Here is a 26073-nt window from a genome sequence, read left to right on the forward strand (position 1 = left end):
ATTTTGAGAATAAAAGCAATTATTATTCTGTTTGTCATTGCAGGCAGTATGGGCTCTTGGCAACATTGCTGGAGACAGCACTATGTGCAGAGACTATGTTTTGGACTGTAATATCTTGCCCCCTTTATTGCAGTAAGTGTGTTTTAATAAGTTTTCCACAATTTTGCTTGAGTACCTGATAAGACTGAAATTTGGGTTTTGCCTTGAAGAATAATAATAATACTGTTTGCTTTTATTGTGGACTAAACAGAGTTTTTAAAGGGGAGTCCTGAACTACTTTTTTAATGAAGCTAAAATGGAAGCATGTTTTAGAGGCAGTTAAGCTGGAACTATTTTATTCTACAGTGTGGGTGGATGTCTGGGCTTATTTTAGAGTCACAGAATAATTTAAGTTGAAAGGTACCTTTGGAGGTCATCTAGTTAAAGCCTTTCTTCATAGCAGGTGAGATCAGATTAGATTGCTCAACTACTTAACCAGTCAAATTTGGAACATCAAAAGTAGATTCTGTAACTACCTGTTGCAGTATTTGACCATGGCATGGTGAAGCACAGTGTTCTGATACCTAATCAGAATTTACCTCATGATGGTGTCTCTTGTCCTGTTACTGTGCAGCTTTGAGAGGGATTCCTGTTTTCTGTATCCATCTGTTAAAATGTTGTTGGCAGCAGTTGTATCTCTCTCACAGCATCTCCTTCTAAGGCTGAACAAATCCAGGTCACTGACGTCCCATTGCGTGTCATTTCTCTAGCCTGCTAATTATCTTGATGGTCCTCTGCTTAAGGAGCATATTATTGCTGAAACAGTGACACCATCTTGTGTTGTCATGTCCAAATGACAATTACTCAGTCTCTGTCCTTTGCAGACTCTGCAGCAGGGGAATTCTTCCGTACTCTCATAAAGACATTGGTACAGTGGGAGATGGCTATGAGAAAAAAAGAAGCTGAATTGTTACACTTGTGGGAAAATTAGCTCTTGCCTTTCCACATTTTCCTAGGCCAAAGTGGGACTCATAATCTGAGACTGACATAAAAATACAGTTTGACTGTGAGAGCACTCTTCAAAACTACCTGCATGTTCTCCTCCTTAGAGTAATTTTGTTACAATTCCTGCACCTTTTTGACCGTTAAACTGCCACCTCAGTATCTAAGCATTTGAATGAAATTTATTGTGATGTTTACTGTTCTTGTTAGGATACTAGATTCCTGTATCTAGCATGTGTGTTAGTAGACATCAAGGATGATTTTCTTTAGGATGTATTTTTATAGAAAAATAACTATCATATTTTGCCCTGGTGTATGTTAAAAAGTTTGATTTAATGGCTCACACAGTTAATGGGGTTGGTTTGCTTTGATTTTTTAAAAGCAAGAGCTGGAATGTTTTGTTGGTTTGTTTTAGATTGCTTTCAAAACAGAATCGTCTCACTATGACCCGAAATGCTGTATGGGCTCTGTCCAACCTCTGCAGAGGGAAAAATCCTCCTCCTGATTTTGCCAAGGTAACAGATGCTTGAAAGAAAATGTGTTGTGAAGTGATTATGGCCAAATTATTAGTTTCAGGTGGTGAAACTTAAAATAAACAGAATGTTTCAGAGAAATTCTGAAATATTTGATGGGCTTCTTTTACAGAAGGAATATTTTGTTTAGTCCTTTGGGCAGACATTCACAACCACTGTTTTAACATGGCTGCCTCGTAACATTTGTTACTGTTTGTGTCATGGAGATGACTGTCCCATAGCAGAACAAAACTCTGCACATCTTGGCCGCTGTAGAGCTGCACAGGACCCATCTTAGTGGACAAGTCTGAGTTTCATTGGCAAATGTTCTGTAGAGGCTGAAAAGTTGCTGCGGTGCTTTTCTGGAGACGTACTTCTCCGTGCTTATACAGCTACAGTCCTGCACAGAAGTGCTAGCTAGGTCTGAAGTTTTCTGAGTATTGAATCTGAAGATGCCAGTGCCTAATCCAGTAATGACATATGAAATTAGTTGACATAATAATAGATCTTCTGGCCCTTTTAACTGTATGTATCTCCTCTCAATGTCTTACAGGTTTCACCCTGTCTTAGTGTGCTTTCCTGGCTGCTCTTTGTCAATGATACAGATGTATTAGCTGATGCCTGCTGGGCTTTGTCCTATTTGTCTGATGGCCCCAATGATAAAATCCAGGCTGTGATTGATGCAGGAGTCTGCAGAAGACTTGTGGAACTGCTGATGTAAGAAATGCGTTGCAATCAAGCATCATTCTTTTCCCTGGCATCAAGATTACAACAATAAGGAGTTAAATTAAATAGGTCTTGAGATGTTGTAATTTCTGAAGAGCAAGATTTGAGTTTTAATTTTACCTGTGTGTTCAGTGTTCTCTATTTGTCACGCGTAACAAAAGCAGCGGAACTCTCCTTGTACTAGTTTTGCTGTTTCTTATGAGATTTTTTTCCTGCACCTAAGAGCTACATTTTTGTAAAATCCATAATATACATTGGAATTTTCCTTGTCACTGAAATCCATATTATAGTTACCTGACAAGGAAATTACCTAAAGTATATCAAATATAAGAATATAAGAAATAGTTCAATTTACTAGAATTGACAGTACCAGGGTCTTGAAATAGAAATAATTTCCTCAACTCTTACTGTAGAAGAGTACCTGCACACTTTGGTCAGTAAAGTGTAGCTGTGAGAGTTGGGGTTACAGAGACTGGCCTTGTTCAGAGCCATTGCTTCAGATCCAAGGTCAGGACACAGACCATTCAGTGGCCTAAGAACAAGGAATAATGGTTTTCAGTGATGTAAATAAAAAGACTATTAAGGCCTCTAACATTAGAACAATTGTGATGCTGGATTAATGAATAGAACATACTGGCTCTAAGTAGCTTTTTATAAAGAAGTGTTTTCATTTGAGAAAAAATTTCCTTACTTCACCTTTCCTATTCCAGTCCTGATTTAACAATGATGATGGAGGGATGCATGTGATGATGGAGGACGGTCAAGCAGGATTTGATGGGTTAAACTTGTACTCTGTAGTACTTTTATTCTTTGAATATTTTATTTTTATGCTGCTGAATGATATTTAAAGGTCTAAATATTTAGAAATCCTAGAAAGGCTTACCATTAGTTTAAAATCAGTGTTTATTTAGATTTATCAGGGACGTTTCCCCCTGGCTGATAGATATTCCTTCCTTGAGAATGTGAAGCTGGAGATACTTTGGGAAGGTTAATACTTATATTTTTCTTTATCAATTTTAGGCACAATGACTACAAAGTTGTATCTCCTGCCTTACGAGCTGTGGGAAACATTGTTACAGGAGATGATATCCAGACCCAGGTATGGATTAACTTCCTCTTGTGTTGTACTGCAATTCATCTTTCTGTTAACCTGTTAACCTGTTTCTGGTAACCTGTTCACAAGCACCTCCTCTTGTTCCTTTTGAAGTCTGTAAGTGAAGTTTGATGACACTAATTGCTTCAAAATGTGGTGGTTTTCAGTTTTTCTGTTCAGTCCTGAACTGGTGATGGTTCTTAGGTAGCTATGTCTGGGATGTGTAGGCAGCTGTGCAATACCCCTGAAGGGTGGCATGTTTTTATTTACTTAAAGCAAGTCTACCTCTTAGGCTGAATTTTATGCTGGGTGATATATGCTGGTAGTGCCATCAAAGGCCTGTCACATTCAGTGCTGTTGCAAATCTGTGATGAAAATGTCATATGTATGATGAAAAACAAGTGTCTGGTGGTGTGTAGTTGTGTCTGGGCATTTGTTTGGAGAAGCATTGGTAGGAGGCAGTGACTGCCACCACTGTATTTGAATTAAACTGGAATTAAACAGAAAACCTGATGCTTCAGAGGCACTAGGTTGTCACTGGGATGCTTCTGTAGCTCTGTCCCTCTGGGACCGGAGCTAAAAATGAGTACCAGGGCACTGTTTCAATATCCTAGGAGGAAGATAACATGATTTTTTTGATTGTTACAATATATTTTGTGTAGCTGAATTGCAGAGGCATTGTATTTTTCTCAATGGCATTTGTTTCGCAGATCAGTCATAAAGAAAGATTGAGGTATGATTTCATAATTTCATTAAAGGTAAAACCACAAGGGATCACTAGTTCACATGCAATGCAGGTTATTAAATACTGCATAAATCATAGATTTTAATTAAAAAATAGTTTAAACTTTTTTGTTGTGCATGATTTTTTCTGAGGAGCATACCATGAACTTTCCTAAAATTCTAGAGAACTGTATAGGTAGGATAGTTTGATAGTCCTGCCAGCAGATTGTGCTGTATGCTAAAAAGTGATACAGGATGCACGTAAAAATCAGTAATTAGAAGGAAGAGCCCAGCTTTGAGAGCTGCTACATTTCTAAATATGAAAGCAACATACAAGACAGTTCTTCAAGAACTTTTCTGTAAAACCTCGGGGCATAAACTTGCTTTCACTTTTTCTCTTATTTTCAGCTATTAACAATTGCCAATGCTTGAACATGGCTAAAAACATAGATAGGATGCATGAAGAAAAAAAAAATTGTCCAAGCACACACCTGATAAAATCCTGAGCCATAATTATTTTTTTTAATCTTAGCCAGGAGTACAAAGATTTTAAGAATATGAAGCAGGGGGGGATGCAGACAAGGGAATTAAATCTTCAGATTCCATGATCAGAAGTCATGACCATGATTCAGCTTGACTAGAGTATTTCTTGTAAAATTCTGTACCACACTGTTCTTACCCAGGTGTCTGCTTTTGCCACACCAGGCAAAATGACTGCACTTCTTGGTATACTCTCCCAATTTTTGGCTGCATTGTTACAAGTTAGAATTGAATTAAACAGAAAAGATAGCTAGTTTTTCATTTTTTTGAATCTTGTTATGCCCTTTTAGAGGGTCAAAAAGTCCGTCACTATCACACATGACATAATCAAGGGTGCTGTCTTGTAATATCCCATTCTGGGGCATTTTCTGTTGTACTTTGGTCATTTAGGAAATGGAAATTTTGCTGCAATTTTTCTGCACTGTAAAATTGCAGAGTTTTTGCAATTTTTCTAATTTTTTTTAAATAAGAATTTTCCATTCCTAATGTCACTGGATATAACACTGGTCACAGTCTGCACCACAGTGCCAGCAGATGTGGAAAACAGAAGTAGTTGGCACTTAGAGTTTTACAAAACTACAGGAAAATAGCATAATTTTATTTTTGTTTGGTCATAATGTACTTAGTATCTTCTTGTTTTCAGATCACACTGAAATCATTAAAGCGTAATCTCTTACCTGAAAGATATGATAGTTTTGCTCTTTAGTTTTCCTGCAAACATTTATTTCTTAATTCTTGCTGTTTTGTTTTTGGGTTTTTTTGATTGTTTGGTTTTGTTTGTTGGGTTTTTTTGTGTATATTTAGTGATCATCTAATGGGGTATGCTTTTTATATTTTCAAGACATGGTACTCCTTGTTCCTGTGATTCTTTATCCTAAATTTCTTCTAAGACGTGTTTTGTTTTGTTTTTCCTGTTGTATTCAGGTAATTCTGAATTGTTCAGCCCTGCAGAGTTTGCTGCACTTGCTAAGCAGCCCGAAAGAATCTATCAAAAAGGAAGCATGCTGGACAATATCTAATATAACAGCTGGAAACAAAGCCCAGATCCAGGTAACCTTTTCAGCTCTGATCAGTAATCTTTGTCTCGCTGACTGGAGGAACACAGATGGGTTTTTGTGCATAAAGTGCATATGTGTGTGTATGCACTGTCGCAGATATATAATTACATACAAGAAGTATCTTACCATGTGTAATTAGAATATTTCAATGGCTGTTTCAATTTCAATCATCTCCAAATTCAGTTAATTGAATATTCTAATCGTGTACACGTTACAAGGTGGGGAAGACAGTCATGGTAGAAAATGCCAAAACGTGTCTAGGCTCAAGAAAATTTTGTCTTAAATAATTTGCTTTGTGCTTTTGACAATCACTAAGATATAGAAATTCTCAAGTATGAAACGAATAGCCTACAAACTTTGAGAATCAAATAATTGCCATATTTTTGGTTTCACCATCAGTCACAGACATACATTTGAAAGTACTTTATTTCTGTTTATAATTTCTTATAATTCCTTTTATAATTTCCATAAATGGGCCTTATAATGCCCCATCCTAGGCATGTGTGCTTAGCCAGATCTAAATCTTCTGTGTATAAAACTGAACAGTAATGGAGGCTATCTAACATGTCCTGGGATTTGCCCTTTCTGATTACACTAAATGTTGTAATCCCTTCATATTAAGTGGTAGCACACTTAATATTAGAAGCAAATGAGTCCCACTCCCTTATGTTAGTCTTTACAATTAGGCTCCAAAAGATCGAATCATTGCTCTGAGTCTGGACTGAGTGTCAGCCATCAGGAAGAATTCCCAGGATTTGTCTCCAGGTGGTATAAATGAGAAATGGAACATCTTTTACCCAGAGAAAAGTCTTTGGCTAGATGAAGAAGAAGCAACAGGTCATTATATTTTGTTTTCCCTGAATATGGAGTTTTGTTCAAGAATAGCTGTACTAGGGAATTTTTTGCTTGTCTTTCAGGGATGTGGTTTGATCTGGTGGGATGTCAAGTATCCCCCAAAGCTGCTCTATGACTCTTCTTAGCTGATCAGGGGAGAGAAAATACAAGGGAAGTTTCATCACTTGAAGTTAGGGACAGGGAGAGGTCATTCACTGATTATGGTCACAGGCAAAACCAGACTCAACTTGAGAAATCAATAGAATTTATTACCAATCAAAATCGGAGCGGGATAATGAGAAGTAAAACTAATCTTAAAAGCTCCTTTCCCCCACCCCTCTCTCCTTTCTGGACTTAACTTTATCCCTGATTCTTTTCCTCTTCTCCTTGGCAATGCAGAATACAATCACTTCATCACAGATTGTTTCTGCTGCTGCTTCCTCCTCAGGGAGAGAAGTCCTTCACTTTCTCCAGCATGGGGTCCCTCCCATGAGAGAAACAGGCTGCTCCAGCATGGGTCCCCTCTGGGGTCACCAGTCCCACCAGCACACCTGCCTCAGTGTGGGCTTCTCTCTCCATGGGGCCACAGGTCCTGCCAGGAGTCTGCTCCAGTGTGGGCTTCCCATGAGGTCACAGACTCCATCAGGCATCCACGTGCTCTGAGGTCCTTCATGGGCTGCAGGTGGATCTCTCCCCCATGGACCTCCTTGGGCTGCAGGAGGGTGTCCTGCCTCACCATGGTCTGCACCACTGGGCTGCAGGGGAATCTGTGCTCTGGCACCTGGGGCACCTCCTGCCTTTCCTTCTGTACTGGCCTTGGTGTCTGCAGGGTGGTTCCTACCACATATCCTCACTCCTCTCTTCTCTGGCCGCTATTACTTCTGCCCAATATCTTTTCCCCCCTCTTAAATGAGTTATCACAGAGGTGTTATCACCATTGCTGATGGGCTGAGCCTTGGCCAGTTGCAGGTCCATCTTGGAGCCAGCTGGCATTGACTTTGTCAGACTGGAAGCTTCCTACAGAAGCCAGTCCTGTAGCTCCCCCCACTGCTGCCAAAACCTTGCTGTGCAAAGCCAATACAAAGAACATTTCCTCATTCCTTCTCTTTTGCAGAAGTGTTGGACAAAAGAAATTGTAGTGAATATCGAATCATGCAGGCTTGGTTTGGAAGGAACCTTAAAAATCATCTAGTTCCAGCACCCCTGCCATGGGCATAGATGCCATTCACTAGGTCAGGTTTCCCATAGCCCCATCCAACCTGGCCCTGAAATCAGGCTTTATCTGATAAATATAAGTGTTTCTATCAAGGCACTTGAATAACAGTCTTACGTAAATTGAATTCAGTTCTGAGGCTACGTTTTTCAATTCTTTTCTCTCTCACTGGATACATAAAGTATTTTCAGAGATTGCAGAGGATGCATGAAAGTCTGTCTGGACACATTTATTCTTTGAGGAATGGCAATAAATGTCAGAAATATTAGACTCTGGAAAAATTTGTCTCACTCATTAGTTACCTGGAAGAAACAATGTTCACACATGTCGTGCCTCTTAATACATTGACAAAAGTAGCCAAGACGTACTTGTTGCTTCTGTTTTCCTTGGAAGGCAGCCTGATTGCTGCTCTTTCAATGATGACCCTGGATTATTCATTCTGTATGATGAGAATTAGTATAAGGTGGTTAACCCTCTTCACCTATGGGGTGGAATTACTTCTCTTTTTGCAGAAAACTTTCATAAGACTATGAAAAGGCTGCATATTTTTCCTGGAACTAAGTGTATTATACCTTTTGCAGGTGACACTTGGAATTTTTTTAGTTTATATTCTCCCTTACAAAGAACATTCAGGTGCTGAAGGGGCATCAAAAAGCTTTAATACCTTCAATAAGAGCTTCATCTCAGAAAGCACAGGAAATAAAGTTAATACCTTTGTGAACAATACTTCAGTCTTTGCTAAGATACCTGAAATTCCTGAAAATGAGAGTGCTCATTTAACATTCAGAGATCCTTATGATAGGAAATGAGTAGGCAAAACCCAGAAACTTAGGAAGGTAGAAAGCTCTTTAGGTCCTTCTTGCTTGATGCAAAGATGTGACTAAGATTGAAGTGGGACTGTGAGGACAGGAACCCCCTACAGTGGCATTTGCTCTGGCTTTCTCGGTCAAGATTGTGTTTTTACCACTGGAGGTCATGTTTTTTGTCAGAGGACGATATGGTTACTCAATCTAACCTTGGTAGAGCTCCAAGAATTTTGATTCTGCCTTTATTGTGGTTTATGTGTTAATCTGTGGATTAGCTGGATTTCTGACAAAAAGTGCTGTGTAAAATCAGCAACTGTACCACTGTTTTTTTTCCCCCCACATCAGCAACTGTAATTGCTGTGCAAGTAGCAGAATAGAAAAGGTAGTTACTGCTTCTTGTACCAAGGTAAAAATGTTTTTGCCTTTGAGTTTTTTGCAGTAAAGAGTCTTTTTTTGCTCTTTATCCCTTTAACAAACACCTTTGAAACACAGTATTTTCTCTCTAGAAGGGTGTTTCTACTTTTTCTGGAAAGTCTAAGAGTATTTTCTGAGCAAATAGTCAACCTAATACATTGTCTTAAATTAGTATTTTTTTCTCAAGTCTGTTGGGCGGTTGTTTCAGGATGTGTAATTGTATAGGGATGTTCCAAACTTAAGAGCTTTAAAAAGCCAAATACCTATACAAGTCATTCCATATAGACATATCAGAAGTGGCAATGGAAAGTAGTTCGTTGTTAGAGCATTTTTTCAAAACTTTGGGATCTCTATTTTCATATTTTTGATCTACTGAAGATGCAGTTATGAAGAGTCCTAGAGGTAACTTGAATTCTAGTGCACCAGAAGCTATTTCAGTAGTGTATTCATTTCTGTAACTTCTTTGTAAGTACTCACTGTACCACATTGTCCTGTTTTCAAATGAAGGAGTAGGTGCCTGTCCTTGTTTGCACAGTACTCTTACACCTGGTATTCACTACTCAAGCTCAAGTGAGGCTTTAGCTGAAGAGTCTTATCTGTATCCCTGGTAATCCTTGGTCTTCTAAACTGTTATCACATCTTTATTTGAAAACGAGTAAGGATAAAATAACCTTTCCTTTGTTAAAACAGCATTTGCCTAATTTACCTGAAAAAAAAAAAATTAGTTTATGCATGTGTGTGTTTAGCAATTTTTAAGTGTTTTGGGGTATTTTATCACAGATCAACTGCCTTTCTATTGAGAACAGATTAGAATTGCATGGTGACTTGAAAAGGTGAGGTCAGAAGGGAGAGGGAAATTAATGCTATGAGCCATTAGTATTACATCTTCATTTCTAATAGTGACTCTTTAAAAGTACAAAAAAAGCCCTTTAACTCTGCATAGAAAAGTACTTGTGATTATGTGCATAGAAGCTCTCTTTCTCAGGAGTTTTGTATCAAGAAGAAAACAGTGTCAAACAAATTACCAGCATACATATGGATTTAAAAGAATCTAGCTTAAAAGGAGCTGCCTTAGGATATGACACAGACAAGGTTGGAAGTGTGTTGATGTGTTATGCACGTCCAGGGAAAAAGAATGTAAGAAGCATCTTCTCTAAAGTGAAAGCTGTATTTCATTTAAGAGTCCCCTGGGCCTCATTCAGTATAATTCATCTGCCTTCGAACTCCAAGCACACACTTGCTTTGTAATGAATAAATGACTGCCCTGAGTGCATACCCAGTTTAATCTATACTGACAGTTAGAAAAATTAAATTAAAAACCAGTGTTTCTGATTGTGAACAGCATATAACTATCCTGGTAGTTGACATAAAGCAAATTGTGTCCATCATGAGGCCTTGATTTTTGGAACTGCAGAAAATGGCTCATTAGTGAAAGTTGTGGAGTAAAGCACAATGGAAAATGCTTACAACGTGCTTGATTGGAGAGCTCAAAGTCAGTGTTTCTTGAAAGTAAAATTGGCAATTGCAGGTGTGATTGCAGAGTGATTACCTTGTGTTGAAAGGAGAGTCTCATTGCAGATGTTTAACAAGTTCCAGAAAGACCCTTGATTCTTTAGTTTCTAGTCTCAAACTAGAGAATATTGTGTGAGACACAAGGTGTGATGAATCATCCATTCAGCTTCAGATAAGTCTGCATTTCTTAGAAAAGACCTTTGAGGTATTACTTCAGACAACTCCTGTTTAATGGCAAAATCATTGTAAATATTTGAACTGAATAGCTTTAAAAAAAAAAGGTATTTCTGAAGTTGGAAAATGGCTGTTTGGTGAAATGTTTCTTAGAGGTGGTCATATACTAAAATTGAGAGTAAAAGTGTAGTCTGTTTTTAATCTCTGTGATGATAAAGGATAATTCCCATCTGGGATGAATACTTGATTTAATTTAAGTTCATGGGGGGGAACCTGTTTCATCTGTGAGTTGAGGTTCTTTTCTTTTTTTCTTTCTCTACATTAATTTCACATTGTGATGAATTAAAACATTACTTCCTGAGAACTGGTCTTCCTTACAGAAGGAATTCTAAGATACTAGATGCTGCTCTAAATTAAATTATTTATTTTCCTAAATTAAGTTACTTATTTTCCTTTCTTCCCAGTCCCTCTAAATGGCTCAATAGTTGCTACTAGAAGTCATAAACTGGAGCAGATCTGTTTCACTCTCTGATGTTTACTGGATTTTGAACATGCACAATTTTTAACCAGAAATCAGACAAGAACTATTTCAGTACCTGATAATTTTTTTCCACGTCTCCTGGCATAGTAACCCACATTTTTGCAAGTTAGCAGCTGATCTAACTAGTGGATTGTTGCTTCAGAACAGTTGGGATGTCAAAATTCTATGGAACTTTGGGTAGTGCTCAAGCCATAATCTAGCAATCACTTCTGCACACCAAGAAGACACTAAAAAATGTTGATGGATCTAATAGGCATTTTACCTAACCAGTATTAACAGACAGAACTATATTTAGTGTTGTCTAAGATTGCATTGGGTTACACTCCCTCCATCCACCCACTGTAAAGTATAGAAATATGCAGTCAGAGGGAAGGACTTTTATATTCATCTCCACTTTCATACTGCCTACGATGCTGTTTGGTAGCACACTCCAAAGGCTTTCACTGCCATTTCTAGAAGATAAGGCAGCAGCCTATCGCTATTAGATTTGCTCTCTGACACAATCAAGTAAACCCTTTGTAGTGTTAAGGCAATGTAAATTTACGTGTGTGAAATGTGTGAAAATGTGTGCTGAACTCTCTTCGGTGGCTCTTACTAAAGCACAGCAGGTTTGGGTTTTTGCCCTCACCAAGGGTGGAAGTGAAAGCCTTTCAGAGTGTGTTATCAACAGTGCCTAGGCAACAGAAAAGAGTGGTGGAATACAGCAGTCTTTCCCCTCTGTATTTCTGTGCTTTCAAGGTTTGGGGTGGATGTGTATATCCTGATGCAGTCGTGATTGTCACTAAGTATAGTTTTTGTTTGTTAATTTCCTAGTTTGTATACAGCTTTGCTGTACTTCAGTGGATAGCTTCCCCAGTCAGGGAGAAGGGGAGCTACATCTTCCTGGGAGTCAGAAGGAGAACTGCACAACTGAAGCTTAATCCTGACTGTCGACCCTTCTGAAGGGTATGAAAGGCTATCACATACCTCAGAAAATGTTCTGTGTCTTAACTTCGCAACCCGTTGTAAAGCTATGGAGGGCAGTACATCAGACACAATCTTCCATGTCTGACAGTGAAGACATCATAGGAGTTCTCTGCTCTTGACAGGTTAAGAAATTTCTCACTTCTTTTCTAACATACCTTAAATTTTCACAAGAACACCTGGAAGTCTGAGTATGGGTAGGCATGGTAGCAACAGGATCTGTGCCGTGTATTTCCTCCTCTAGAGTTTCTTAACCTTGCAGAAGGGTGATGTGGGTAAATGTAGCAAATGATACATTGCGTGTCAGTTTTAAAAACTCTGGAATGAAATGCATTTTTACAAAATGTGGTTAGAGTTACAAGCTCAAAGTTGTCAGAGGCTCTTCTGCAAAAGGACCGCTGGGGGCCACTCCAAAAGTAGTGCTGGGGACATGGAAAAGGAATTACATGATTCACACAGAGCTGTGGTTTATACAGACATCAAATTACCTTAAATATAAAGTGTCTGGTTTATGTCATAGTTTGCATAAGTAACCTAAGAATCTTAACATGCTGTTTGTGGTAGTAGAACTTTAAAAAGTATATCCATTAAGAGCAAAATACGGCATTGCTGACAAGGTCATATTAGTTTGCAGACTAGTGAAAGTCAAAGATTAATCCCTTTCAGGTTTAACTTTGTGTTCAAGTACAAAATCTCTTTTCAGGCTTCTGCAAACCTTATACCACATTAAGGGCAGCAGAGCTAGAATACCTTTAATTTCTTTATTCTGGCTGAAAACCACAGCAGTCAGTGGTGTGTTTGGGAGCTTGGTTGGTCTGTTTGGTTTAGTTTTTTCTCTCTTTGTTTTTTTTAAAATTGACCAACCCTAAAAGCAGGAGAGAGCTGAACAAGGTGCTGCTCATTATACTGCAGGTTCTTCCTGATGACATATAACAATATATATATATATATATATCCATTAACAGCCTTATGTAAACTGTCTAGAACTGTCTAGAAGTTTGCTTTGTACACAGTTTGGAGGGTATAGGCTTAAGTGTCATGTCAACAACATAATGGTTCATTAGAACTGAGATCTGAAGTGCTTCCTTTCTGGCTCTAGGAAGGCAGTGTTCTTTGTACCCGTACCATAGTGTTGAAGTAGTTTCAGCTTACAAATATTTATTATGTTATTTATAAAGCAGTTGTAAATTGAATAAACAAGGTAACTGGAAAAGAAGTCACTGAGAAGCCACTATGAGCTAAAATTTCCAGCCAGGATGGGGAGATCATAGCAGTAAGGCTGTATTTGCAGCTGCCAATTATATGGTGACTGCAATTTTGGTTTGTTAAAGGTAATGAGAGAGTTTGCAGGAGCAGGGAAAAAGTCACAGCCTAAGACTTGTTTGCTTTCACATTTATGTGATGAATGATATGTAGACATGTGATGCAGCACCTGCACACTAAATGTGTGTGTGTTTGCATATCACAAGTGATATAGGTATGGGAACCTAAAGGGGGAGAAATAAGTTCTCACAGGGTCTTGACGAGCTCAAAAATATGGATTTAATATACTATGGCTGAAGACCTCCCTAACATAGTTGACTACAACATATTTAGATTAAACATCCATGCAGGTGTAATGATACTTAGAAAATTAATTTTTGTAATCTAGCTTCACTCTTTAAAAATTCAATACTGTGAAGAAGTTTGATTAAAAGACAGGTAGAGTGTTTCCAAGGGACAGGCAATCCTTCTAGAGGACTATACCACAGGGATACCAACTGTTAAAAAAACCACCCCAAACCAAAACAACATAAACACCCCAAACCAAACATAGAAAAGTTGACACTTTAGAAGTGAGGGCCAGGTTTGATGAGGTACTGAGCATTACAAATTAAATTTGAAAATTAATATTTCAATTAAATTTCAGTTTCAGTTAAAATTGAGTTAAAATAAAGTTTTGATTTTCTGAAAGACTTGTAATTATAACTCAAGATGGGGTTCAGTTTCAGCAAATACCACTGGATGCAGTTGGGCAAAAACTTCAGTGTTAGTTTAATGTATTAAAGAATGGGCTTTGGGTTACCTATTGTACAAAAAAGACATTTCTAATATATTTTGTAGATAGCACCTAGGTGCCTAGTAGTAGCAGCCTAAAACCTTTTTATTTCTTTCATGTTTTTCAAGTTCTTGTTGAACTGAAATACCTTGGATCTGTTCTTTTTGTTTGAAAGCTATGCTCATCATGAGCATTTTCTATGCACTACACTTCTTTGGGCTTCAACACACTTCATGTCAGGCACACACAGTATAGGAATGCTAAAAAAGTAAAGTAATTTGAATTAAGCCAATCTAGATCCTTAGAAATTTTAAGTGCCTCATTCTGCTACAGTTCTTCAGGGTTTTGCTCTGCCCAAGGTTTGCTTTTCTTTTAAAAAAAACCCAAAAATACCCCAAACCCCACAAAAACCCAAATAAAAAACCCCACAAAAAACCAACCAAACAAAATCAAATTCTGTTTTAGTATTTACTATTTCATCACTTAAAAGAAGTTTACCTGAAAGGGAGACATGACCTGTTTCCACAGTAACTGTTGTTCCCACATAAAATATCATAGAGATGGGAATCCTTAGGCATTCCAGTGTGCTTTCAAGAGTAACTGCTGTGGGTAGGCTGCAAGTCATAGGGTGTAAATAATAGATGCTGCCTAGCACTTACTTGTATTGGTATTTATTGTTTCCGCCCCTGCTGAGCTTAACTAGGCTTTTGAAATCTAGTGAAGATATTAAGGTTAAAGCAGACCATTTTCTGACCTAGTTAATGTATTTTTTTCTTCCTTAAATCTGAGCTCTGAGAGTTCCAACTTAGAAGTGTGCTAGTGGAAAAGCTTGGCTGTATTACAGAGGGACAGTTGAGAACCTTTCACTAAGACTCATGCAAGGGTGAGGTGGCAGCGCTTATGTTGGCTGTCAGTAAAAACATAAAAATATACTGACTGCTTATCATCTCTCTTGAGTCAATGTCTTTCAGAGAAGTGCCTTATGAGAGGCTGTGATTCATTATGGTGCTTTAACCTGTTCTGCTTGGGTAAAGGTAGCCAATTTCATTGTAGAGCAGAAACAAAGCAAGGTCCCCGTAATCTTTTTATACGGTAGAAGTAGGAGCACTCAGCTGAGAGATGTACGATCTGGATTTGGTTCTTTCTGAGGAGGTTTAAATGTGTGTTTCTCCACTCTTAAGAGTAATTTTACTCACTGAACTGAAGCATTCAAGCACTGAAGCAAAGAGTTCAAAACTGATTAAGCCAGAAGAAAACCAGTAACTATCTTTTGTGTTTCTCCCACTTAATTTCCTTCCTGTTGCTAGTTCCTTTTATTCTGGTATTGGCCTACTATTTTACAAGATTTAAGTTGAAACATTTTAAGGTAACATTTTCTTTTGGCAGTGAGAAGACTCGAGTGTTAGTTACTGCCTGTCAGGCAAGGTGTGCTGATTTAGTTGCACTCTATCATGTAACATACTCTTAATTTTAGTACTTATTATAGAAGTTGGTTTAAGAAGACACTTCCTAAGGAAATGAATCTCCTGTTAAAGGATTGTTTTGGGGAGAGGATTTAAGAAGTGATAATGAGATTTTTTTTTTACTTGTTGCCACAAAAATAAAATCCTTATGCCCTCAAATATCCCTATTCTAGATCCATATCAGGATCTTCAGTAGGCAGTGCTTGACGTCCTGTAACACATTGTTCTTCTCAGGGCTTCTACCTCAATGACACCGTTGTATAGAATTCTCTGGACTCACATAAAGCAAAGTGTAGACTGACAAGTCCCCTTTCTCCTCTCCATCTGATGAGCACTGAAGTTCACTGGTGAAAACATGCTCTCACTCTAGGTGCACAGTCACAGATATCTCAAGTTACCAGTGTGGGCTCTTTGCTCAGCTGCTGTCCATGGCTGCATCAGGAGCTCTCTTAATTCCCTGTGCTTTGGTTCTACTCCCTGGCTGGTTCAGCCTGGTCCTCACTGGCAGACAGATACACACGTTCATCTTGGGCATCTCCATGCTTGCAGACCCGCTGAATATCAGCACAAACCCTCTGCCCATGCCTGGGTCCTGGGCCTCCCAGTCAGTTTGCCAGCAATCTAAGTACACTGTGATCTTCCACAGCCACCACAACTTTTGGGGATAACATAAGTTCCCCCACCATAAATAGCAGGTGCCCAGGCAAATGGGTCCTGTGACACACAAACCCATTGCAGCTGAGGTGCTGGCACCTTCATTAAACTTTGCTTTAGTAGAATTTGCTCCAGTCCCTCTAGTAGCTGGCATCCAGGCACATGGGGCCCTATGGGCTGTGATCTTGCCCTGGTGGTTGATGCTGAGACTTTCACCTGCTCCAGTTGCAGGGGCCCTTTCATCCAAGGCCTGATACCAGTTGCTGACCCCAGATTCATGTTTCATGGGACCCGATTTCATGACCTTTTGAGCTGCTGAGACACCTGCCCACCCACTCTAGCTGCTGGTCCCACAGACACAAGGGGCTCTCCTGAGGTCTGGCCCAATTCCTGGCCCAAAGGGAGTTGTGCTTGGTTGCTGGCACCTAATCCTTACAGTGTTCAGGTGGGATGGAGAGAATGGTAAAATAGTTAAGAAAAGGTCTGTTGTTAAGTTTTGCACACTTGTACTTGTCCCTGTCATCAGTTGCAAAGTCCAGGCTGGCTCTCTGCCGGTAGTTTCTTAATGACCTATTAATTAGTGACTGGAAGCTTTTCTTCTTTGTGATTGTTTCCTTATCCCTGGTCTATCAGGTTTGTGCCACTGTGTGTTTTATTTATTACTTTCCTATTATTTGTATCTGCCTTTGAGCTGGAAAGGTCTTTTATCTGATAGACTTAATAAAGCAGACCCTCTCATGTTCCACATACCTTTAAAGTGATAATTTCATAAATTAATTGGTGTTTTTTGCAGTAAAATATGTGAGGGGGTAAAATGCTTCTCTTTTTAAGATACTTTCTTTTATTTTTTTCTATTTTTAAAAATAGCTGGCTCCTGTTTATGACCTATCACTTTCAGCAGTCATGCTCTAAAATTTCAGTTAAGAATACTTCTTCAAATATTCTTGACAATGTACAAATGTAATATAATATAGCATGATGGAAGTAATCGTTTTTCTTGAGGACCCCAGATTGCTGTATCAAGTGTGGATTCTTTGGCATAGGAGACAATCAGTGTTCGTGGGCCTGTTGGTACCAACTGATAGGCTGTATGGATTTACAAAGCAGAGGCAGTGTGGATACCTACACAAACAGGAAGGATAAAAGAACTATCAAACAATTGCTTTATTTTTACCAGGTTAGCTATTCACACTGTGAATTGACTGTAGCTTTTTACTGTATGCAATCTGTTTTCTTCTACAGAGTTCTGTGAAAAGGATCTTTCTGGCTTTCTTTGGATTTCCCGTTGTTAGTTCTGTGATGATTTATACCTGTAAAGTGCTAGATTAAAAAAGTAATCCCGAGATCTTTCTTGTTTGAAGGATCCTTTTCAAAGTGTTTCAAATCCTTGTCATAGGTATGGAACAAAACTGGTTAAATTTTTGTCTTATTGCAAAAGGCTGTTTTCAGAAGGAGTTACCAGAAACCTAAAGTTGCTTCCCAAATGCTCATTTGGCTTCTATCACTTCGTTGAGCTAAGCAGAGAACTGGTACTGCCAAACATCAGAGCTTTGTCTTTTCACCAGGTGGTTGTTTGTTTTGAGTAGTTCTTACATGAACAACTTTGCTCTGTTGTCTCACCCACTGGAAATGTATTATGGCATACAGGCCTATGAAGTTTAGGGCATCTTAATGACTTAATGGCTAACTGACTTAATAGCTGACGGGTTTATTACCTGGAAAAATAATGGGAAATATGGCATTCTTTTGCTGTCAGGGTATGATTAAGTAACTCATTAGATATGGCAGTCATTTGAGTCTGAATGTGTTTTGAATTCATTTAAAGTAAGAACAGACCACAGCAATAACTGAGGTTTTGAATGTAAAGCTGAAAACTGATTTATCAGTTTTGATGTTTGATAAAGTGATACTTCATTGTTTAATGTGTTATTCTAGGTGTGAACATTAACTAACTTGGGGACAAAGAAGGTATTTCTAATTTTTATTATGACCCTGCCATGTCATTTGTTTTTGCAGACCGTCATAGATGCCCATATCTTCCCAGCTCTTATAAATATTTTGCAAACGGCTGAGTTTCGGACAAGGAAGGAAGCTGCTTGGGCAATCACAAATGCAACATCAGGAGGCTCTGCCGAACAGATCAAGTATGAAATAGTTTAAATCTTTCAATGCAATAGACTGAGTTGGTGTTTGTGCAAAAAAACAAACTATCAGCCTAGAAACTGAAAATGCTTCCAGTATGCTTTCAGTGCTGTATCCAGAGAGACCGTGTCCTTGTTATGAATGAGCCTTTCATTCCTTCAGGGAGAAACCATGAAAGTATTTCAGCTGTAATACTTAGTTACATAATTGAACCATTTGTCTTATTTGAAAAAATTTAAATGCAGCTTTTAAACCAACTTCTGAGGGCTGTAGAGTATAACAGTGCAGTAACAGTCTGGAGAGGAATAGCTCAGCCCCTGACTAAATCACGTGCATTGTTTCTCCTGTTTACCTTATACCAGTACATTATGCTTATGTGCAGTTTTGTATAAAATTAAAAAAATACTTTACAAGCATGTTGAATTAATATAATTGCTCTTTATAGAAAATATTTATAAGTTACCATTATAGAAATATAGATTATGGTACAAAAACCAAATTATTAATTCATAGCTATATAGAGAGAGTGAGTCAGAGAAAGGGTTTTATAGTTATTTTCATTGTTTCAGCAGAATTGACTAGATAGAGACAGATGTCTGTAATTTTTCTAATTTTTCCAGTCAAGTTGATACTTTTTCTGATTGTTTTGATTTGCTTGACATTCATACTAAGTGCTTAAATGGCTACACAAATCATAATTTTGCAGACAATTTACTGGGTTCCATGTGATGTTTTTCAGGTATTTAGTAGAATTGGGATGTATCAAACCACTCTGCGACCTCCTTACAGTAATGGACTCAAAGATTGTGCAAGTAGCATTGAATGGGCTGGAGAACATCCTGAGGCTTGGAGAACAGGAGTCCAAACGCAGCGGCAGTGGCATTAATCCTTACTGCGCTCTTATTGAAGAAGCGTATGGTATGAGCAAAACACCTGGGGAAAGCAGGGGATACAGAAATGGTCACACACCCATTGGAGTCTCAGCAGGCCCAATTAATACTGTTAATTTTCTTATCACTGTTACTGAAAATAACCTGCTCTTTGATAAGTCTCCAGAGTCCTCATCTTCTGCATGATCTTTGTCTGTGTATAGACTGGAGACAGAACATGCAGATCATCTTTTCTTGATTCATACAGAGTAAAAGATGTTAACGAGAAAACCACTACAGTTCCCAGTAGTAGAGATTTACTAGAATGGCTAACACCTGGCTTTCGTTATAGCATCATTCCTTGCTGAATTATTTTATTTTGTATCTGACTTCAAGGCTTGAGTTTGCCCATGTGCTTAATGCCTGCCCAAAAACTGGTTGCCCAGGTTTAACTGCATTGTATACATATATATTATACAGGTTAGGAAGAGGAGTCACCATCCTTGGAAGTTTGGAACACTTGTCCAGACACATCAGATCTAATCTGGTGTTGGTTAGTACTGCTGGGATGGGCTGAAGGTTGGACTAGATGATTATCAGAAGTCTATTTCAGTTTACACATAGGTGATTCTGTAGTTACAGTCCTCCTAAAGAAAGCACTGTGAACACACTTTTAGGAAACACGGTCCTAAAAGTCTTTTCAAAAGAAGTCTCTGAGTTTGAGGCCTTGTCCTTACCCATTCAAGCTTGTTAATTTAATTTTTGAGTAAGAGGGTTAAGGCAGACAGAAAGTACAATAACACATTTACGGAGATCTCTGTAGTTCAAACTGTCTTTACTTGGTGCTGGAGAGTACAGGTTGGATATAGGTCTTGATCGAGGGGCCTGTTCTTTCTGAAGGTGGTAAAGGACCATGGAACAGACTGAAAATTATTGTGGTCATATCCTTTGACTGAGCTGTAACTTTTTTGTACTCCTTTTCTCTACAGGCCTGGACAAGATCGAATTCCTGCAGAGCCATGAGAATCAAGAGATTTATCAGAAGGCCTTTGATCTGATTGAGCACTACTTTGGAACAGAGGATGAAGACAGCAGTATTGCCCCACAAGTGGATATCAATCAGCAACAGTACATCTTCCAGCAGTGTGAGGCTCCCATGGAAGGCTTCCAGCTTTGAGGTGCCCCTGTGCTGTGTGCTCCTCTACCTAGCCAATCCTGTTGTCGAGCCACAAGCCGCCCGTGGAGTGATTCTCTCAATGTTTTCCATAACCCTGTTTGCGCTCATTCGCTTGCCTTGTGCACATGCTCTTACATACGTCTGGAAAACTTTTGGCTCTCCGTGGCAGGATGCCCCCTCCTTGGCAAGGGGTCGCCAGAATCACCCTTCTCCTCTAGATTCTGAATCTCTCCACTATCATCTTCGTGGAGTTGAGGCACCTTTCTATACTTTGAGATATTCCCTGTTCCTATTACAGGAAAGTAATCCCTCCTCCACTTGGCCCACCCACTCCTGGCATCCCAAGTGAAGGCTGCCTTTCTCTTGTATTTGCTGCAGAGTGTGCCTGCAGTCCAGGGAGACATTCAGCCTTTCTGAGAACGTAGCTGAATTCATCCCTCATGTTCTCCCCTGGATACCTCTTTGGACGGCTGCGAGAGATGCGTTAAACCTTCACATGCAATCTATCTACCTTGCTGTATGTGCCAGCTGGGGTTATTGGCATGAGGAACATGTTACAAACAATGGAGTAAGTTCTCTATCCCCTGCAACAACAGCTGCAATGGACATGTTTTGTGGTTCTTAGGAATACTGAACACATCTGGCCCCATCCCGTCTCAACACTGAGCTCCCAAGTTGGATTGCAGACCACTGTGGAGATTTGTATACCTTCCCAATTTTTTCCTCTCCATCCACAAAAAAAGAACCTGTGAATAGGTCACTCCTAACACCTCCCCAGAAATGACTTTCCAAAACAGCTTCTAGAATGGAGAAACTGCCCCCACTTCTGCTTGCCAGCACAGTATGATCCAACTGGGCCTTCCTTAAAAATCAAGCCCTTTCTGGCTCCATGCTCCAGAGTCTGGTCCCTGGTATTCTGGTTATGGCTGAAAAGTTCCTGTCTGCCTCTTTACATTTTTACACAGCGTGACTTGAACAGATTTGTCTTCTGAAAAGTTAACTTCTGAATACAGAAATCTTAATTTGTAAAACTTGGCACGAGGAGTGTTAAATCTCCTTTTCATTTTCACGAGACAAGAGCTTCCTCTCTAGCTCACCTGATGGAATATAGTCCTCCTGGTCAAGGCCCTTATTTAACTAAAATGACACTACATTTGCAGGATAGTACTATTACATCTGGATTCATCTGGCCCTCTCATTTCACTTCTCCCTTTCGCTGTTTATGAGACTTCAGATGAATTAGCATGGAACGCATGGTTCCTCCAGGTGACATCTGTAAGGCATCGTTGACTGCATGGCAGCTGCTGCACGCAGCTGGAGACTGCCCTTCTGCTAGCAGCATGTTCTTGGCTCTGCAACCTGCTTGGATCACAGACCTCTGATGCAAAGGCCAGCCACTCCTCACTGAGTTCAGCTGACATTGACGCCAAGCTTTTCACAGAAAGATGGGGAGATGCCACCTGATTGAAAGTGGCAGTTCCATTTTGGAGAATGCAATGGATTCCCTAGGCCGTCCGCTCCCCCCCTGCATCGGGCTATGTTCTTTCAAGCCATTTTGGATGCTTGGAACACACATTTGTCCAGTGTAAACATTTCAAAATCGCCACTGGCTACTGCAGCGTCATGTACCTGTGGTAAATGTTTGTGGCAGAACTGTCTTCAAGATCCTCATGACTCCTCTCAGTGATAAGCCACTGCAAAAGCAAAACCAGCCCATTGGATACAGAGTTATAAAAACACATAAGTAACTTGTCATACTGCTGAAAGAAGCTAGGCAAAGGCCTGAACATCAGCTCTGTGTGACCATTATTTAAATAAAGTCTTCTGTCTCTGCTTCAGGATGGAGACTCTGACCTGTGTGGCCACTGCAGAAGCCACCTGCTGCCTCCCTAGCTAAGCCAGTTGGCCTCCACTTTCCCTCTCCCAGTTATTTTCTCTAGTGCTGCTTTGTGCTGAAGGAACATTTAGTTTACTGCACTTGATCTGTAAATGGACTTCAATTCTTTGTAATTTTAGGGGGTTAAATTTGGTGGTTAATTTAAAAAAGCAAAAAAACCCCTCAATGTTGCCTTTACATCACATATAAATAACTGTGTTTCTCTTTTCTTGAAGGGTGATAGAAGCACTGATTAGTAGCAAAATCTTGTTTTAGCTTTTGGATTTTTTTGTGCTGGATTTTTTTACGTGTAAATTTCCAATAACATGTCATTTCTATAAGATTTGTTTAAAACCATGTACCTCTTATTGGATGGTATAAAAATGCTACATATTTTGTAAACAAATCTGAGCAAAGTGTGTGTGCATATATTCTGTATATTCATATATGTATATTCTGTGTATATATACACTAGCGTGTATATATACATATATACACACACACACATATATATACACACATGCATAAAGTGTGTGTATATATATATATACATACCTATATCTCTATATATATAAGTGTTTTCTCTTCCAGGCTAGTGAAAACAATGTGGTGCATTGGCGTTTCCCTCCCTTGCCCCCCCCAAGAAAGTAATGACAATTGCCTCTAAATGAGTGAATTAAAAAAGAGTCCATTTAAGCTGACTGGTGTGCCTTCCTGTGTAAGGAGCCTGGCCAGTATTTGTTACTTTTGCCGTGGATATGTGAATTCAGAGCAGATAAGTATAAATCTTTAAACTTGGTATGTTTGTTTGAAGTGACAGGCCTGGTTGACACAGGTAATATTGTTGTCCTAAATACTTAGACTGTGTAAGGCATTTGACTGGTACTGCATAATATTTTGAGTGAAACCACACCAATACAAGAATCAACATGGCACACATTAAATGGATTAAAATGTGGCTAACTCATAGGTCTCAATGTAATTTTAAACGGTGCTTAATTGAGTGTATTTCCATCAGGATCTTCCAGCAACCAGTTCTTGGCGTTGCTTTACTTAGCCTTATTAATAGGTTGAAAAGAAACAAAATCTACTTCCAACAAAAGCTGCAAATTAAATGGGTACAGAAGGGAGATCAGACTTGTGAATTATAAAAGGAAAAGCTCACCGATACAAACTGATCAGAATTACTTGGCAAGCCAAGGGCAAGTAAACCGCTTGCATTTTAACAGAGCCAAACATGTAGTGTAACGTTACCCATCTAATAAATAACATTCCAGCCACAGATGAAGGACTCTGTTTTGGAGGAAAAGTGCCAGTGGAAGTATGAGGATCATTATACCATATTGCTTGAACAATGCTTCCTAACAGTTCTGCGTGGCTATGTCCCCTGCTAGAAGCACTGAAACCAGTGTTCTCTGCTCTCCTGAAGGATGTGCTCAGACAGGGACCATCTCAGAGAATGCCTCCAGCTGCCACTTTTGTGAAGGACACGCTGTGTTTTGAATGATTTATTGTTGGTTTGTGTCTAAATAAGAGGCATCATGGTCTCATGTAGAGGGTAGGTGAGGGAGCTGTTGGAGTTCCTGGGTTCTTCTCTTGGCTCTGTCAGACAGTATGTAATGCTAGAAAAGTGTCTCATATTTTCTTCAAAATTGAAATACACGCATTGGTTTCTGTCTGCTTGTGGAGATACGATCTGAGCATCTTCCAAAAGCCCCACAGGCTGGTAATGAGAATTTATTGAGTTCTTTTTGAAACATCAGGAATGAGGTGGAAGTGCTGCACTGAGATGATAACGATGTCTGTTTCAAACTGGGTGTTAGAGAAAGGAAAATGCAGGACTGCCTGGAATTGCTGTCTAGTAGTCCAGCACACAGATCTGTAATCCTATTAAAGCTGTGGTTTTGTTTGGGCAGCAAACAGGAGCCATCATTCTTTCTGTTGGTAAAGTTCCCAGTGGAACATGGCAGACAAGGTCAGTATCTTGAATTCGGGAGGATACAAAGGATGATGGAGCAGGTCATTGGAAGCTCAGTAACTAAGCCAGGACCAGCACTTGCAGCTTCTGGGAAAGTATCACAGAAGCATTTGAGGGAACTGCTGCCTAGAGACTTCAGCCTGTTCCTAAATTCCTGTGTTTGTTCCTTGATGCCAACCAAATATGGGTACTTGAAGACCCTTTGCCTAATGTTAAAAGAAGGGAGGAAGACAACGACCCTGTACCTACATGCTCTTGGATCTGCTTTTTTTGTTTTCTGTCAGCACCCAAGACTTGAAGAACTAGATTGCACCACATGGTCATACATGTGACAGTGCTCCAGGCAATACACTTCTCTGCTTCTCTGTGGACTTCCAGAATAGCTGTCTTTCTTCTGTGCTCTTTGATGTCTATGCCAGCTTAAAGTAAATCCCCATCTCTTCCACTATGATATTTTTTTTTTTTTTCTCGTGGAAATTGGCACAACACACCATTGGTACTCTCCCATGGCAATTTTAGACTTGAAGGTCTTTCTTCAGGTGCCTGAGTCTTATTAGAAAAGTAAGCAAGACCTCTTTGTGTACTGCTATGGCCGTGTCCTGCTGTGGTTCCTGCAGGTTCCACTGAGGCAGTGTTGGAGTTGTTGGGTGATTGCTGCATTAGGAAGTTTCAGTTGCCTCTCGACCAGGTACAGCAATAAGGCACATGGTATAGGATTGATAAACTGGACTGTTCTGGATAAATGGGAGGGAATGGTGTTACAGACCAAGCCAAAGGGGAGAAAGAAAATGAGGTACCAACTAAGACTTAGTATGTTCCTTCCATTGTGCACTGTTGAAAGGCTTTGGGCTGAAGCTGTGAGCTCTCAGTGGTCTGAGGGACGTTAAGTTCTCCGGTCAGCTGGACTGGCTGCTTTGGCCAGAAATGTGTGTGGGTTTTGTAACTACTGTCTGTGTTTAGAAGTGCTTCTTGGAAGCCATCACACCAGGAAAGAGGTGGTTCCTTTCACTACCTCACTGAGAAAAATTTACATAATTTTATAATACCCAACTTTTTGCAAAGAAAACAGTACAATGGTTGGGAGCAAGCTGGAGACCACACAAAGCCCATTGTCTTGGGCTTTGGTTTGAGACTCGAGCTTATGTAGAAGCTGAAAGAAAACACAAAGGTGGGCAGTGATGCAGTCTCTATGGCAGATTCTGAAATGGTGCAGATACCAAGGTGACAGAAGGATATGTGGAGCTTTTGTCAAACCACTGGACCAGACTTCAGTTTTTGAGTAAATGGCCATAAAGCTTATAGCAAATTAAGTAAAATGAAAAACTGGTGACTGGTGACTGTTGACTGTTGCTGCTCTGAACTGCTTTCAGAGTGATGTTTTGCATATTTTTATTTGAAGTACTTTACCAGCTGTATGAATCCAAATAGGTTTGTTTCCAAAACTAGGAGAGGTACCTGCTAGTTCTGTTCACAGAGTGCATTCAGAGGTGTGTATTGGAAGGGTGGTATTTTTGAGATGCACAGTTTTAAGCTTTGCCATCACCAAGCCTAAATCACAAGTTTTTCTTCACAGAAACCTGAAATGCTGTCAAATGCACATTTTCTTTTTTGGTGTTGTTTAGTGCATACATGACCACAGACATGTAATTGGGCAAGATTTTGTTTTGGTTCCCACCTACTGTGTGCCTACTGCTGTGGCAAAGAACCAGAATTGTCATGGAAAATCTGTTCACATACCTGCAGTGAAATTAAACATGGCTTGTATTCAGTGCTAATTAAGTGGACA

The 26073-nt window shown here is 39.5% G+C and overlaps 1 protein-coding gene across 2 annotated transcripts in view; it reads left to right on the top strand.

The window, feature by feature from the left end:
• The window catches only part of KPNA1 (karyopherin subunit alpha 1), a 50955-nt gene extending 27950 nt beyond the window's left edge, over positions 1 to 23005 (top strand). For both annotated transcript variants that reach the window (XM_086882782.1, XM_086882783.1), the window contains exons 7-14: positions 44 to 132; positions 1397 to 1496; positions 2047 to 2210; positions 3240 to 3318; positions 5500 to 5625; positions 18262 to 18389; positions 19127 to 19305; positions 20246 to 23005. In XM_086882782.1, the coding sequence (XP_086738908.1) occupies positions 44 to 132; positions 1397 to 1496; positions 2047 to 2210; positions 3240 to 3318; positions 5500 to 5625; positions 18262 to 18389; positions 19127 to 19305; positions 20246 to 20433 (1053 nt within the window). In that variant the 3' untranslated portion in view covers positions 20434 to 23005. The remainder of the gene's footprint in view (positions 1 to 43; positions 133 to 1396; positions 1497 to 2046; positions 2211 to 3239; positions 3319 to 5499; positions 5626 to 18261; positions 18390 to 19126; positions 19306 to 20245) is intronic.
• The last annotated feature ends 3068 nt before the right edge of the window (positions 23006 to 26073 follow it).

This window comes from Cyanistes caeruleus, chromosome 3, assembly GCF_971803275.1.
Source record: "Cyanistes caeruleus chromosome 3, bCyaCae1.hap1.1, whole genome shotgun sequence".
Lineage (NCBI taxonomy): Eukaryota > Metazoa > Chordata > Aves > Passeriformes > Paridae > Cyanistes > Cyanistes caeruleus.